This window comes from Musa acuminata, chromosome BXJ2-10, assembly GCF_036884655.1.
Source record: "Musa acuminata AAA Group cultivar baxijiao chromosome BXJ2-10, Cavendish_Baxijiao_AAA, whole genome shotgun sequence".
NCBI lineage: Eukaryota > Viridiplantae > Streptophyta > Magnoliopsida > Zingiberales > Musaceae > Musa > Musa acuminata.
In genome coordinates, this window is record NC_088347.1 from 21,373,358 (window position 1) to 21,391,406 (window position 18,049).

Genomic DNA, 18,049 nt, shown 5'->3' on the forward strand with positions numbered 1-18,049 from the left:
AGTTGCTGCCCTCGATCTGCATGCCTGCAGCCACCTGCAGCGGCAGCCGCAGTCGCAGCCAGGCAGCACAGCGCCGGCGCATGCGCAAGCGCTGTGTCTGCAGCAGCCGGCCGGCGGCCTGCTTGCAGCAGGCTTGCTGCCGGCGGGGCTGGCAGCTCGCGGGTAGAGGCGCCTGCAGCCGCTGAGCCCGCGGGCAGAGGCGCCGCGGGGCAGCAGCGAGGGCTGAGGCACCGCAGGGCAGCGGCGCCTGTGGCCGCTGCTCCCACTGGCAAAAACCCCGCAGGGGCGGCCGCCAGCAAGGCAGCACCTCCTGCGGGCGCTGCCTCGCGGGCAGAACCGCCCGCGGGGGCGCCCACCTGCAGCGGCAGCGCCCCCAGCGGGCGTGCCGCCTGCAGGCGAGGGCAGTGCCCTCGCCCCGCCGCACAGGCCGCCGCCGGCAGGGTGGCGGCGGCGGCAGCAGCGAAAGGAGAAAGGGCATTAGGGTTTTCTGATCAAAAGACAGTTTTGCCCCTCGGAATTTGAGAAATTCTAGTTTCTGTCTTTTGTCTAAATTACGAAAATACCCCTATAAATTCAGAAATTCCCTACATGTCCCTGATTTCAGAAAATATTAATTAATTAAAAGGTTTAGTTGATTATTATTTTTATTATTATCTAGTAGTCCTACATGATGATGATTATTTATACATGTGATGTATGATGTGTGGACGGATGATCATGGACCGTGTGATGTGTGTACTTGTGATTATTATTATTGAGGTCTGCGAACCTCCATTATATTTCTCGTTTATTGTCGGGCCTGCGTGCCTATGATTAAGTTGTAATCACATGAGGAGGCGCAGCGGGAGCGTGGATGCCATAGCGGGACCCACGAGACGGACGATCGTGATGCATGGAGATGCATCAAGATGTCGACGGAACCGACGAGGACGAGATGGACGATCACAAGGCATGGAGATGCACCGTTGCACACATAGATCTTGATGTGAGTGATTAGGCCTACTGGCTCGGGCCTAATCATATTAGGTTGTGGTCCATGATCATCTGGTGTGATTGCTTATACACATACTAGATATGTATATATATTTGCATGCGATGTAGATATATATTAAATATGCATATGTGTGACATGTCATATTAGGAGACCAAATCATAGAAACATCTCTCGATAATATTAAGTCGGTAAACGTGAGGCAATTAGATTGACCCACGTGGCCTTCCATCGTTATGAGTAGGAACCGAATCCCGGTGTAGGTTGAGTTGGTCGAGTCCCTCGAGACTCACCTATATCGCGATTCGCTATCTTGCTTACGACATAGAGATGTCACCGGTGACCTAAGGGCATGATATGCTTGGTCGAGTCCCTCGAGGGTATATCATCAAATCAGACTCATCTTGTAACGAAGGTGTTGACTTAACCGAGCATCATGGTTGGTCGAGTCCCTCGAGGCCATGGTGATTCGGAGGCCGAACAGGACGGGAATCACAAGGAGTTGTGATCGACAAGAGTTGTCTACCTTTTAGGCTTAGTGTGATTGGTCGAGTCCCTCGAGGTTACACTAAGACGCTGATTGGATCCTGATCCCCACTAGAAGTCTGCCGGAGACTTCCGTTTCACGTGCTGAGGGTGTCGCGTGACTCGTTAGTAAAATAGTGGGAGCATATTAAGATAGAAGTCCATATCTTGATAGTTTATTTCTTGCAAAATCTGCATGTTATTCATTTTTGCTACATCTTTATTTTCAGAAAATGTCGTTTTCAAATCCCTTACGTGGCATACTTGATGTCAACCGCCTCACTGGTCCAAATTATACGGATTGGCTCCGTAACTTGAGAATTGTTCTCACAGCGGAGAAAATCGTGTACGTCCTTGATACAGTGATGCCTACGCCCGAAGAAGGGGCAAGCGAGGATGAGATCGCTCGCTACGTGAAGTACATTGATGACTCCACTCTTGCTCAGTGCTATATGTTGGGCTCTATGACTTCAGAGTTACAGAGACAACATGAAAAGATGGATGCCAGATCCATTCTCCTACATGTCCGAAAATTGTTTGAGGAACAGGGAAGGACTCAACGATATGAGATATCCAAGAGCCTTTTCCGCGCTAGGATGACTGAGGGGACACCGGTTCAGAACCATGTCCTAAAGATGATTGAGTGGATAGAGAAACTCACAGGTCTAGGAATGGTCCTAGAGGATAACTTGTGTGTGGACATTGTGCTTCAGTCCCTACCAGATTCCTTTTCACAGTTCATAATGAATTTTAATATGAACAAGCTTGAGGTGACTCTCCCAGAGCTCCTCAATATGTTGAGGGAGGCAGAGAGTACTATTAAGAAAGAGAAGCCAGTTCTCTACACTGGTAAGACCAGAAAGAAAAGAAAAGCAGAAAGGTCCCTTAAGAAGGGAAAGAGCAAGGGCAAACAAGGTAAAGCAAAGGTTGCTAAGAAAGACCCAACAAAGGAAAAAGGCCAGTGCTTCCACTGTGGTAAAGATGGGCACTGGAAGAGAAACTGCAAAGAGTACCTTGCAGAAAGGGCGAAACAAAAGCTTGATGAAGCTTCAGGTACATTCATGATCAGTCTCCATTTGTCAGACTCTTATGATAACACATGGGTATTAGATACCGGTAGTGCTTATCATATATGCAATTCGTTGCAGGTTCTGGCAAGGCCTAGGAGACTAGAGAGAGGCGAGATGGACCTAAAGATGGGTAATGGAGCAAAAGTTGCTGTATTAGCTGTTGGCGAGGTCGCTCTACATCTGCCTAGTGGAGCTTTTATTGCATTAGATGCATGTTATTTTGTTCCTTCTATTATCAAAGACATTATTTCCATTTCATAGTGGATATAAATTTGTTTTTGAGAACAATGGTTGTTCGATATTATTAGATGATAAGATCATCACCAAAGGAACATTGCATAATGGTTTATTTATGTTAGACACCACTCCACATATCATGAATGTAAATGTGTCCAAAAGGAAACGAGATGAGTTGAACAGTGCATACCTGTGGCATTGTAGGCTAGGTCACATCCATGAAAGAAGGATTCAAAAGTTGCTAAATGATGGATATCTAGATCCATTCGACTATGTGTCATATGCAACTTGTGAGCCTTGCATTCGTGGAAAACTGACCAACTCTCCATTTAGTGGAACTGGAGAGAGAGCCACTGAGTTGTTGGAACTGATACATAGTGATGTATGTGGACCCATGTCAACTCATGCCATTGGAGGTTACTCCTACTTCATTACATTTACTGATGATTTCTCAAGGTATGGATATGTGTACTTAATGAAGTACAAGTCCGAGGCCTTTGAGAAATTCAGAGAGTATAAGAATGAGGTGGAGAACCAGACTGGAAAGAGTATCAAAACTCTTCGATCAGATCGAGGAGGTGAGTACTTAAGTACAGAGTTTACTCACTTCCTCAAGGACCATGGGACATTATCCCAATGGACACCTCCTTATACACCTCAGCTCAATGGTGTCTCTGAAAGGAGAAATCGTACATTATTAGATATGGTACGGTCCATGATGAGTTTCGCTGACCTACCCATCTCATTCTGGGGATATGCCCTAGAAACCGTAGCTTACCTTCTGAACAGAGTTCCAACTAAGTCGGTGGTGTCTACACCATATGAGATATGGAAAGGGAAGAAGCCTAATCTTAAGGTTGTTAAGATTTGGGGCTGCTCTGCCCATGTTAAAAGACACAACCCCGATAAGTTAGAATCAAGGACAGGGCGATGTAAATTTGTGGGATACCCCAAGGAAACTTGTGGGTATTACTTCTATCATCTCGAGGACCAAAAGGTCTTTGTAGCTAAGAGAGCAGTGTTCCTTGAGAAGGAACACATTCTTGACAGAGATAGTGGGAGAATGATAGAATTGAGCGAGGTTGGAGAACCAAGCTCAAGCACCACTCTACAGCCCGAGTCTGTTCAGGTATCTAATACACAAGTTTCAACTTTACGCAGGTCTGATAGAGTATCCCATCCTCCTGAGAGATATGTGGGACATATTAGAGCAGAGGATGTAGAGGATATTGATCCTCAGACCTACGAGGAGGCTATTATGAGTATAGACTCCGGGAAGTGGAAAGAAGCCATGAATTCTGAGATGGATTCTATGTACTCCAATAAGGTTTGGAACCTAGTTGATGCACCCGAAGGTATTGTACCCATCGGTTGCAAGTGGATCTTTAAGAAAAAGATCGGAGTAGATGGAAAGGTAGAGACCTATAAAGCAAGGCTAGTGGCTAAGGGGTATCGTCAAAGGCAAGGTGTTGACTACGACGAAACTTTCTCACCCGTAGCAATGCTAAAATCCATCAGAATTCTATTGGCTATTGCAGCACACTATGATTGTGAGATCTGGCAGATGGATGTGAAAACTGCATTCCTCAATGGGAACCTCGAGGAGGAGGTGTATATGATGCAACCTGAGGGATTCGTGTCCAAGAATTGCCCAGATAAGGTGTGTAGGTTGCTTAGATCCATTTATGGACTAAAGCAAGCTTCCCGAAGTTGGAACATAAGATTTGATGAGGCAATCAGATCTTATGACTTCGTTAAGAACGAAGATGAGCCTTGTGTATACAGAAAGGTAAGTGGGAGCGCTATTAGCTTTTTGGTGTTATATGTGGATGACATCCTCATCATTGGGAATGACATAGGAATGCTATCCACAGTAAAGGCTTGGTTATCTAGACACTTCTCCATAAAGGACTTAGGGGAAGCATCCTATATCTTGGGGATTAGAATCTATAGAGATAGATCCAAGAGGATGCTTGGCTTGTCCCAGTCCAGGTACATAGAAACCATTGTCAAAAGGTTTGGCATGGAAAATTCCAAGAGAGGTCTCATACCGATGAGACATGGGATATCGCTTTCTACGAGTATGTCCCCAAAGACTCCAGAAGAAAGGGCGAACATGGATATGATACCTTATGCCTCAGCAATAGGGTCTATCATGTATGCCATGCTATGTACTAGGCCTGATATAGCGCATGCTCTGAGTGTCACGAGCAGGTATCAGGCGGATCCAGGCTTGGAGCACTGAAAAGCAGTAAAGTGTATCCTTAAGTACTTGAGAAGGACTAAGGATCTTTTACTAGTATATGGAGGTAATAGCCTTAAGGTTGAAGGCTACACTGACTCAAGTTTTCAGTCTGATATCGATGATAGCAAGTCGAATTCAGGGTATGTGTACACCTTGAATGGAGGAGCAGTGTGCTGGAAGAGTTCCAAGCAAGATACCACTGCTGACTCGACCACAGAGGCGGAGTACATTGCTGCATCAGATGCAGCAAAGGAGGGAGTCTGAGTGAAGAAGTTCATCACAGATTTGGGAGTCGATACAGATAGCGACAAGTCGACTTCCTTATATTGCGACAACTATGGGGTGATTACTCAAATAAGGGAACCCGGGTCTCATCAGAAGTGTTCTGAGGAGGTTCCAGCTTATAAGAGAGATTGTAACCCGAGGAGATGTAGTAGTGGAAAGAGTTCCATCCGAAGATAACATTGCAGATCCACTGACAAAGCCGTTGTCTCAGATTGTCTATGAGCGTCACAAGAGTCTGATGGGGATCAGACACATAGGTGATTGGCTTTAGGTCAAGTGGGAGATTGCTAGTCATAGGTGCCCAGCAAGCCAATCACGTGAGTGATGGCACGTGTGACTTGATATATAATCTTTTTGCTTATTATATTTTGGCGTATATCACTTTATAACTATTGCATAAATGCATATATATTGTGATGTCCTTGGATTTGTGCAATGGGAATCGGATCGTGATGAGATCACGATAATGAGATCGATTCACCTTTAAACACATATCCTAAATAATCCCGGTCATAGGTTACTCGAGAGAGACATCGTGATAACCGGATAGACTGGTGTGCTGTATACCCGTTCATATGATGGATGCAGCTGATCTCATAGCTGCTCGTGTAGGGACACTAGGGATACAGTACAAGTGCTCATTGGAGAATGAGTTCACTGATTGATCTGCTTACGGAATACTGGATGGTTGATGATGCCTTAGTGTCAGACAACGATTCCGTAGTCCTAGTGGTGTATCTGGTTCTTAGACTTGAGACACCAAGGATGTCCTGTATGAGTGCTCCACTCTTTGATACCAGACTTATAGGTTTGGCTATTCCCAGATCTAGTACAGTTGGTCATTGGGAGTGGTAGTCGACCTTACGAGGGCTATTGAGTGTCGATAGAGGATCATCCACTCTCGGTATCATGAGAGGAATATCCCATGTGTTCTTGCTCAGACAAATCCCTGGCCAGGGTCATTCGGGTTGAGAGAGAAAGAGTTCTCCGGGAGAATCCGATTAGAGCGAGACTCGAGTAGAAACCGTATGGGTCTGACAGCACCATGCTCGATATACGGTCTCTGGGATATTAGATGGATGAGGGACTATAGGTACATGGTAACTGAGGACAGACAGGTCCAATGGATTGGATTCCCCTGTATCGTCTGGGGACTACGGCGTAGTGGCCTAGTACTTCCGTAGTCGATGAGTCGAGTGAATTATTACAGAGATAATAATTCACTGAGTTAGAAGGAGTTCTGACAGGTATGACTCACGGCCAGCTCGATATTGGGCCTAGAGGGTCACACACATATGGTAGGCATTGTGATGAGTAGAGGTTCGGATATGAGATATCCGACGGAGCCCTTGTCTTATTGGATGCAGATCCAATACCCACTAGGGAAGGACCCATTAGGGTTTTGACACGGGATCTCTATAAATAGGAGGGATTCACAGCCTCATAGGCTAGAGTCTTTGCTTGCCCTTCCTATTCTCCTCTCCCTCTCCACCTCAGAGTAGGCCTGGAGTTTTGAGGAGCGTCGTCGCAACCCTGCTGTGTGGATCACCGCTAGAGAGGAGGACGCTTGACCTCCTTCACCTTCTCCTAAGGATCTGCAAGGAAACAGGGATATACGATCTCCCTAGGTAACACAATCTCTATACGCAGTTTTGTGTTTTGCGGATTTTTGCGCACCAATCTTCGCACGACGATGAACATCTTTTTGGGAATCGGGGATTTTTGTTTTCTTGTTCTTCCGCTGCGCATATGATGTCGCCCCCCCTATGATTTCCCAACACCTGGGTGGTGCCATCGCTTGGCAAGGCTCCAAGTGGCCGAGTGGGCCTTCCATCCGACCCAACTCAGTCCTGTCTTGGGCCTAGTTGGCCCTTAATTGAGTTAGTAGGATTTCTCCCAAACCTAACTCAAATTAAACCCCTAACTACGATAATTAAAGGTATAGATAATTAAAACGTAAGTAATCTTCATTGTTTGTCATGTCAATTGTTCATCTGAACTCTCGATGAGACTTTTGGTGAACTTCCAACAATCTTCCGGCGAACTTCTATCGATCTTCCGGTGAGCTTTTGTTGCATCATCCGATCCTTCGGTGTATCTCCTGATTTATCCGGCTCGATGCTTAATCATTAACTCCGACCCAATTTCAATTCTTCTTTAATTACTTTACATTTCTCACAATCTTAGTTAGTTCTGCATCACTTATCTCAACATATGGATTAGATCATTAATTTACTAATTGATGTCATCATCAAAATTCGAGATTCAACAATCTCCTCATTTTTTATGATGACAACTAATTGATGACGGAGTTAACCTTAACTCCCCCTATCTATATGTCATATTGAGATAAAGCAAACTTGAATTCAAAAGAAATCATAACCTTTGAATATAAGTTAAACACTTTCAATCATGGTGATCAAATGTAATATATCATATCAAAATTTTAATATGTTGTGCATTATTAGAATATGCACAATTTTGAAACTGTACATTTCATCCCCACTTCATGCATGATACCAAAAATAAATCAACATTACTTTGGGCATATCATACATGATACTATGATACCAAAATTAACATTATTTTGGTCATGACATTCATGATGCTAAGATATTCATGATATATCATTTTGGGTATATCATATATGATACTAAAGCATTCATGATACATCATTCATACATGATGCGAAGACATTAAAATTACATGCATTAAATCAATATTTTGAACATGATACCATTCATCATTTCATGATACCCAACATTCATCATTTTCATAACATGCATGATGCTAAAACTTCATGCATTAAATGAACATTTTGATTATGATATCATTTATCATTTCATGATACCAAATATTCATCATTTCTCCCCCTTTGTCATCAATAAAAAGGAAAATCATTCAACAATACAAGTGTTTTAAACTAAGTAAGTTTTATACTAATTTATCTAAGCTAGTAAGAAAAATAAGAAGTTAAGCAAAAACTTTGCATGATAAAGTAAGGTGTATAAGTTTCTTCCTTTGTCATAAAAATAAGAAGAAGAGGAAGAAGAGTAAGGGAGGAATTCATTCAAAAAAAAAAAATCAAGAACCAAATTCATGAAAGGATTTGAACCAAGTCAAATCCATAATAAATAAGTTTCATTGTATCACGCTTCTATTTTAGCAAAGAGAAAGAATTCATTAAAAGAATCAAGATATCCATACAAAAAAACAATCAAATCCCTATTCTTGCAAATGATCATCACATACTAGGTCCATGAATAAAAATTCTTCTTTCGTGAGAGAATTCATGGGGAAGGATCATTAAATGAAGGATAAAAAATCCATGAATAAAACTTCATAAATCAAATCCCTTTTCTTGTAAATAGAAGGAAGAATGATTCATAGAAATTGATAAAAGATCAAGTCATTAATCCAAAAATCCATGAATCAAGACTCTTCTTTTGCAAATAGAAAGATAATCTCAATTTAAAATAAAATTTTAAGTTATGAAAAACCTAGAAATCTAAAAAATGAATTCATGCATTTGGAAGATTTAATATGCCTAATTCTCTTCTAATGAAATCAAATTGTTCCTCATTCAATGGTTTTGTAAAAATATCTGCTAATTGATGTTTTGTATTAATAAAGTCTAAAGATATATCATGATTATTAATATGATCTCTAATAAAATGATGTCTAATGTCAATATATTTAGTTCTAGAGTGTTGTATGAGATTCTTGGTTAAACATATTGCACTAATGTTATTGCATTTTATAGGAATATTTTTTAAATAAATTTCATAATTTTTTAAAGTATTTTTCATCCATATAGCTTGTGCACAACATGCATCTACTATTATATACTCAGCTTCGATTGTAGATAATGCAACTAAGTTTTATTTCTTAGAAGATCAAAAGACAAGTGCATGACCTAAGAGTTGACATGTTCCATATATAAATTTTCTATCTATTCTACATCCACCAAAGCCAACATCGGCATAAGCCATTAATTTAAAATTTTTTGATTTTGGATACCATAATCCTATATTAGAAGTTCCTTTTAAATGTCTTAAAATTCTCTTTATAGCTTTTAGGTGAGATTGCTTGGGTTTTGATTAAAATCTAGCACATAGTCCAATACTAAACATGATATCGGATCTAGTTGCTATGAGGTATAATAATAAACTACCTATCATACCCCTATGTCTTTTGATCAAAACGTTCTCCATTAATATCCATATTTAATTTTGTAGAAGTACTAATTGGTGTATTAATAGCTTTAGTACTATCCATATTAAATCATTTTAAGAAATCTAACGCGCACTTAGTTTGAGTAACAAATGTTCCATCACTAAGTTATTTGATTTGTAAACCTAGAAAAAAAGGTTAATTCTTCTATTAAACTCATTTTGAACTCTTGGCTCATACATTTGGCAAAAGACTCACATAAAGACTCATTTGAAGAACAAAAAATGATATCATCAACATAAATTTGAACTATAAGAAAATTATTTTAAAAATATTTAATAAACAATATAGTATCGACCTTGCCTTTTATAAAATTATTCTTAATTGGAAAGAAACTAAGTCGCTCGTACCAAGCTCTTGAACTTATTTCAACCCATAAAGAGCCTTAGATAATTTAAAAACATGATTCGAAAACGTAATATTCTCAAATACGGGTGGTTATTCAATATAAACTTCTTTGAAAATAAAATCATTAAGAAAAGTCTTTTTAACATTCATTTGAAATAACTTAAATTATTACAATTAGTATGACAAGAAGAATCCTTATGACTTCAAGTCTAACCATAAGAGTGAAGGTTTCTTTATAATCGATGCCTTCTTCTTGGTTGAAATCTTTGGCCACTAATCTAGCCTTGTTTCTTATCATGATACAAAGTTTATCTTGCTTGTTTCTAAAGACCCATTTAGTACCAATTACCAAATGGTCATTTTGTCTAGTTACAAGCTTTCATACCTTATTTCTCTCAAATTGATTTAATTCCTTATATAATGTGATAACCCATGAATCATTTTTCAAAGCTTCGTCAATACATTTAAATTCAATTTGAGATAAAAAAAAGTTATATTCGCATAAAAAATTTTAAAAGAAGAACAAGTTTGAACACTTTTTGAAATGTCTCCAATGATTAGCTCCTTAGAATGAGTATCTAAATACTTTCAATCCTTAAGTAAGAGTTATTTGGAAGAAGTTGCATCCAAGTTGCTAGTGGGGGGAGATGGTTTATTCAAATTTAAACTATCAAAATCAAAATCATCATTAAAATCATTTTTCTTGGATTCGGAAACCTCATTAAAAACAACATGAATAGATTCTTCTATAACTAAAGTTCTTTTATTAAACACATGAAATAATTTAGAAGTAGAAAAAAAACTAAGAAAAATACCTTTATCGGATTTTACATCAAAATTTTCTAAGGCATCTTTTTTGTTTAAAATAAAATATTGACAACCGAAAACTTTAAAATACGAAACATTAGATTTTTTGTTATTCCACAACTCATAAGTAGTTTTGGAAAGTAATGATCTTACTAGAACTCTATTCATGACATAGCATGCCGTGTTAACGGCTTTGACCCAAAAATATTTGGGTAGATTATATTCGTTTAACATGGTTCTTGTCATTTTTTTGTAAGTTTCTATTTTTTTTTTCAACTACTCTATTTCGTTGTGGGTTCCTTGGAGTAGAAAAATTATGATTGTACCTATTTGATTTACAAAAGCTTTGAAAATCATAGTTTAGAAACTCATCACCATGATCACTATGTATAGATGCAATCATAAAGCCTTTTTCATTTTGAACAAGTTTATAAAATTTAAAAAATACTTAAAACAATCACTTTTGTGTGTCAAAAAGTATGTCCAAGTGTATCTACTATAATCATCAACAATTATAAAGGTGTATTTACTACCTCCTAGGCTTGTTGTATCAATTAGTCCAAATAAATCTATATGGATCAACTGTAATGGCCTAGATGTGCTTATTGACTTGAAACTACCTTTTATTTATTTTTCTAGTTGATATGCATCGTACACTTTGTGATAAACTTGATGTTAGAGATTCCTCTTACAAGTTTTCTCGATGAAATTTAGGAGATTAGTTTCATGCTAGCAAGACCTAACCTCATATGCCAAAGCCAAGCATCATTATTTAAAATCTAAAATCAAGTTTCATTACAAAACTCATCAAGATCAATGGTATAGACATTGTTAGTCTCTAAGGTAATCAAAGATCTATTTATGTATGGTAGTTTTATAATGCAAATATTAGATTCAAATTTGATATTGTAACCTTTATCACATAATTAATTAATGCTTAACAAGTTATGCTTTAAACCATTTACTAATAAAATATTTTCAATTAAAAGGTTTGATTTGTTGCCTATATTTCTTTTTTCAAAAAAATTTCCTTTGTCGTTGTCTCCGAAGGTGACAAATCCTTCGTGTTTGCTAGTGAGCTTAGAGAAGTATGTTGGATCTCCGATCATGTGCCTTGAGCATCCACTATCAAGATACCATCTTTTACTGCTAGCTTATGGTTGTAGACATATCTACAAGAAATGAGGTTTTCATTTAGGTACATATTTAACCTTGGGTTCCTTATAAATAGATCTACCTAACTTATCATTTTACATTGAGTCATTTAAGATTCCTTTAGGGACCCAAATTAACTTACGTGGACTATACCTCTTAAATGGACATTTATGAGCATAATGTCTAAATTTGTAACAAAAATTATATTTATTTCGGGGTGAAACATAAGTTGGGCCTTTAACAAAGATAATTAGCTTTTGGTGAGTGTTACTCAAAAAGTCAATTCCATCTCTTCTACAAACATGATCCCTTTTTGCAACGATCATGTTTAAGGATTTGTTTCTTATTTTAATTTTTTCTAAAATTTCATATAGTAGCAAATTCTCCTTTTTAAGCATCTCCAATTCTTCACATTTTATACAAGGAGACAGTATTACACTATCATGCTCAATGTTCAATCTATTGAATTCACTAACGCATGCTCTTTTTTTAATAATTTATACTTTTTACTAACTATTTTGTATTCATCAAATAAATCATGAAAATCATTTAACAATTCATTAAAGGATAAATGAGCTTCGATTGAGTTACTTAACTTGTTGTCAAGTGTCATTAAAGTGTAGTTAGCAACTTCTTTGTTGATTGGCTCCTCGGATGCGCTCGATTTATCCCAAGTAGCTTTTAGCGTCTTCTTTTTCTTCGATTGCTTCTTCACTTGAGGGTATTCATTTTTGAAGTGTTCTGACTTTTTACATTCATAGTAAAGTATTGATCCTTTTTAAATTTATTTTTATTTTTAAAGTCATGTTTAGTTTTGTCTCTTTTATATTTTTTTTTCTTTTTTTGTTAGAAGTGTCAAGTCATCGTCGTCATCATCATCATCATCATCATTATCATCATCATCGCCACTTGTGTTTTCTCTCAAGTGGTCTTCTTGAGTTCTAAGTGTCAAATCCTTCATGTTCTTTGGAAGGTTATTCTCAAGTTCTTTATGTGCATTGCATGTTATTTCGTATGTCATTAAAGACCTAATAAGTTCTTCGAGTGGAAAGTTATTCAATTCCTTAGCTTCATGAATTATGGTTACTTTAGGATCTCAATTCTTTGGAAGGGATCTCAATATCTTGTTAACAAGTTTAAAATTAGAAAAACTTTTACCAAGTGCTTTTAGACCATTAACGACAACCGTAAATTAGGTGTACATATATCCAATGGTCTCGCTTGGTTTCATACGAAACAATTCATAACTATAAACTAAAAGATTGATTTTTGACTCCTTTAACTCTTCTTGTATCTTCGTGCGTGATTTCAGGTGTATGTCAAATATCATAAGTCGTTTCATAAATAGAAACTGGATTGAATTCATTTTTATCCAAAGCACAAGATAAAGCATTCATAGCTTTGGCGTTCAAAGAGAAAGTCTTCTCCAAATCATTTCAATCGTTTATTAGAAGAGAAGACTTTTGAAATCTATTTTCGACGATATTCCATAACTCGAAATCCATAGAAATTAAGAAAATCCTCATTCTAGTTTTTCAATAAGTGTAATCTGTTCCATTGAACATGGGAGGACGTGTGATAGAATGACCCTCATGATTGTCGGCAAAAGTCATCTCTCTTGTGTTTTAAACCAAATTGAGAGTAATCTTGCTCTGAAACCAATTGTTAGGATCAATACGACACTAAGAGGGGAGAGAGAGAGAGAGGGGGGGGGGGTGGGTGAATTAGTGCTTACTTAAAATTACGTCAGTTTTAAAAACTTCGTATGATGAAAATGTATCGGAAAGACACTTGACTTGAAAGCGTATTCGTAAGCGTAGTGAAAGCAATAAGAAAGTAAATCTATTTGTAATATAAATAAAAAGAATGAAATAAATGCCAATATTTATAGGCCTCAAAGGTCTTAGAATTGGAGTAAAAAAGTGTCTCTTCCTGGATTTTCGAGGTACTAGCAGTTCCACCATTATTATTGGCTGATACTACTGCTTGATACTCTAACACTAGGCGGTACCACTGCCCAGTCTAGCGGTATTATCATCTAATAAAGCCTCGAAGACTAGGCTCTAGCGGTACCACCGCCTGATAGGATTTTATCATAGTCTGACAGCATTAATTGTTGGCGATACCATCGTCCAGACCACCTGTGAGATTGAGCCTCAAGCGGTTCCACCACCTAGCAAGACTCCAAGTGGTTGAGTGAGTCTTCCATCTGGCCTAACTCTGCCTTATCTTGCGCTCAGTTGGCTTCTAATTAAGTTAGTAGGATTTCTCTCAAACCTAACTCAAATTGAACCCCTAACTACGATAATTAAAGGCATAGACAATTAAAACGTAAGCAATCTTCATTGTTCGTCATGTCAATTATTCATCCGAACTCTCAGCGAGACTTTTAGTGAACTTCCGACAATCTTTCGACGAACTCCTGTTGATCTTCCGACAAGCTCCCAATCTTCCGACAAGCTTTCGTTGCATTGTCCGATCCTTTGGTGTATCTCTCGATTCATCCGGGCTGATGCTTAATCATTGACTCCGGCCCAACTTCGATTCTTCTTTAATCGTTATACCTTTATCACAATCATAGTTAGTCATGCAGCACTTATCTCAACATAATATATGGATTAATCATTAATTCACTAATTGATGTCATCGTTAAAATTCGAGATTCAATAGAATATGACATTGTATTAAATATCTTGGAGTTTTAATTTGATCTCAGTCCAAATATGTTTACTCATTAGTCATTATAGATATTACTTATCGGATTTTTTTTTTTTTACTAACTTTCTTTTCTGTATTTTTCGTGTTACAGGCTGGTTTTGTTTTATTGCAACCTTATAAATCTCAGTATGTCAAATATCTTGGAAGTTTTAAGTTGATCTCAGTCCCTTCTTACGTTTATCGATGTCAAATACGTTCACTCATTATACATATTGATCTTTTGTTACTAACTCTTTTTTTTTTCCGTATTTTTCGTGTTAAAGTTTCAAGCTAGTTTTGTTTTACTGCAACCTTGGATATCTCACCGGCAAGAACCAGTTCATGGTCTTTGGGTTCCTTTGCATCGGATTCTTCTAGTTTGGGATTGTATTCTACCTTATCTTCTTTTTGTTCTGTTATTTATCAAAATAGAGGTGTATGTTTTATCCAAAAATTATTCCACAACCTGCACTTATGATTGAATCTTTTTCTGGTAAATCTCATCTTCTGTTCTTCCTCCTCAGATTGGCACTTCCTTTCTTTTCCATTGCTTTGGGTGAATTAATCTTTAGCTGGCACTACTTTACTGTAACTTGGTTTCCTAAGTACTGCATTGCATTACAGTATTTGTGGAAGCGCTGATTAACTTATCTGATATAAAATTTGACATATTATCTTTCAAATTTTGTTTTCATCACTTATTTTTTTTAAAAATAAATTTTTTAATTTTATCTTAGTGGAAGTATGTGACCACATTTATTCACTACCTATAATTTTTTTAATTAGATTTAGAATATATTAAAAGATGATAAGGGATAATTTTCGTTGGTGTGCCCGTAAGCTGTTGATAAGCTGGTGAGGAATTGTTCGTTTTGGACGACGAACGTACTCACAAGGGAGACCCGACGAACTTATGAGCCCTTAGTTCCTATACTCCTCGACCGATAAGCTCATCACTAATATTTTAAACATAAATAATTAATATAAGATATAATTATATAATATGTTATCTTAAAAATCAAAAATAATATTTAGTATGCATAGAACCACAAAGTACAGGGGATCTCAACTATGCATAAATCCGTTAATAGATCCTTAGCCGCCGGCGATGAAAGAGCGGAGAGTGGGAGCGATGCGTTGCTTCCGCCGCCTCTTGTCTTCATGTCAACCCCATCAGACCATAACCCTAACCTCCTCCTTTTCGGCTGCGATCCTTCGCCGCCCCTTTTCTTCCTCGGATGAACCATCAGAAGGCGGCCGAGTGGCCCTCTACTTCCGCCGCGCCCGCCTCATCGACGCCTTGCGACTCCGTCTACGCTCGGCCGACCCTTCTCCGCCTCCCCTCCCCCCTGACTCCTTCGTTGCTGTCCAGGCCCTCCGGTCCGCCCCCTCGCCGGACTCCGCTCTCTCCCTCTTCCGCTCCCTCCGCTCCCCCTCCACCCCGCTCCTCCACGCCCTCGCCAAGCGCCTTGCTCTCGCTCGCCGCCTCCCCGACCTCCGCTCCCTCCTTGACGCCGCCGACGCCGGCTCGTACCCCTCCTCCATCCCCCCGTCCCCCTTCGACCGTCTCCGCTGGTTCGCAGCCGCCGGCGACCTCCCCTCCGCCCTTCAAATCTGGTCCTCCATCCGCTCCTCGGCCGACCCCAACCGCCATTCCCGCCGCCGAAGCCACCCGTCGACCGAGTCATACAACCTCGTCATGAGCCTCCACGCCGATGCCGGCGCCCACTCCGCTGCCGTCGCGACCTTCTCCCAGATGATCCAGGAAGGAGCCAATCCCAACTCCCGCACCTACACTGTCATCATCCGCCACCTCGTTCGCTCCGGGCATCTCGACGCGGCCACCGAGATCTTCCATCTCCTGCCGTCTATGAGGACCCCCCACACGTCGAAGCAGTACGAGGTGCTCGCCGAGGCGTACTCGTCGGCCGGACTGTTCGATGAGCTCGGGCGGCTAGTAAAGGAGATGAATTCCGACGGAATTCTCCCAGGCCCTGCAATGCGGGCTGCCATGGCAAAGATGCGGGCGGCGGGGCATATCGTGGGTACCGAAGAGTTCGTCCAAGAACTGTTCCCTAATGATCGAATCGCAGACATCGTTTCCGATTCTGGTGATGAAGAAGGTTGCGAGGAGGAAGACAGTCGCGACAAAGACGATGACATCGAAGGCGACCGAATCCGGTTGAAGCCCTGGCTGGAACCGACCGCTCTCGCGAGAGCACTGGAGGATTGGGACCCTAACGAGGTAGCCGAACTGGAGGCGGCGAGGCTGGTTTGGACCCCGCGGCTGGTATGCAAACTCTTGAGGGCCTTCAAGAAAGCCGAGACGGCGTGGGCCTTCTTCTGCTGGGTGGCGCATCAGCCGGGCGACTTCGTGCACGACCGCCGGACCGTGTCAAGGATGATCTCGATCCTCGCTCGGCAGGGTCACGCCGAATTGGTTGGCCGCCTCTTGTCCAAGGTCAGGTCGGAGGGCATCTCTCTCCCTTTCGCCACTGTCCGACTAGTGATCGACTTCCACGGCCTGTCGAAGAAAGCCACCGTGGCCTTCGAGGTCTACCGCGAGGCGGACTCGATCTGCGGCGCGTTGTCGGGGTCGCAGCGCTTGTTGCTCTGCTCGTCGTTGCTCCGCGCCATGGTCAAGTGTAAGAGAGGCAGCGACGCCTTGGATCTCCTGGAAGAGACGATGTTGGAGGGCGTTCTCCCCGACATACAGACCTTCTCTGGTTTGATGCAGCACTTCGCCGGAGCAGGGGATCTGAGGAGCGTGCACAAGCTGTTCGGGATGGTGAGGCAGTGCGGGCTGGCGCCCGATGCCTACATGTACAAGATCCTGATCCAGGCCCACTGCAAGCAGGAGAGGGCGGCTCTCGCGCTGAGGCTGTTCGATGAAATGACGAGCTCAGGTCTCGCGCCGGACCGAGCCACCAAAACTTTGCTCATGAAGAGCCTGTGGAATGAAGGGAAGCACCGGGAGGCAGCGCTGGTGGAGGAGCGGTGTGGTGATGAGGCCGACACAAGGCTTCCGGTGGCTTCGCCGGGCCATGAGTGGACCGTGAGCGCCGCGGATTTTCGACGGGTTTATGATATCTATTCTGCCTGTTTTGCTTAAAACGAAGGAGCTCATGGTGTTTGTAGAAATGCCTCGAAGATGGAATCTGACCGAAAAGAAGCATTTCTCGTAGTAATCGATGGCGACAAACGATCGGAGCGAAGTGCACTTTGAAGAAAACCACGGATGGGCAATTAAGTGAACACATTGTCCGCAAACTATTGTTTCCGACAGAGATCAGCACATCCACACAGAATAGTTGGAAGTTTGCAAGAACACCAATTCCGTTTCAGTACACAGCATAGCAGGAAAATTAGGAGCGAACTAAGCTTCAGTTTTGGGATCTACCATCTTCTGATGTATATGTATAAGGAGCTGCAAACATTGTATATGTTTTCTTCCTG

General features: G+C 40.7%; 1 protein-coding gene across 1 annotated transcript; it reads left to right on the plus strand.

Annotated features, from left to right (window-relative positions):
* Positions 1-15,653: 15,653 nt before the first annotated feature.
* On the plus strand, positions 15,654-18,045 carry LOC104000133 (pentatricopeptide repeat-containing protein At5g66631). The gene has a single exon (XM_009422094.3). The coding sequence runs from the start codon at positions 15,702-15,704 to the stop codon at positions 17,703-17,705; it is 2,004 nt and encodes a 667-aa protein (XP_009420369.2). The 5' UTR covers positions 15,654-15,701; the 3' UTR covers positions 17,706-18,045.
* Positions 18,046-18,049: the final 4 nt, after the last annotated feature.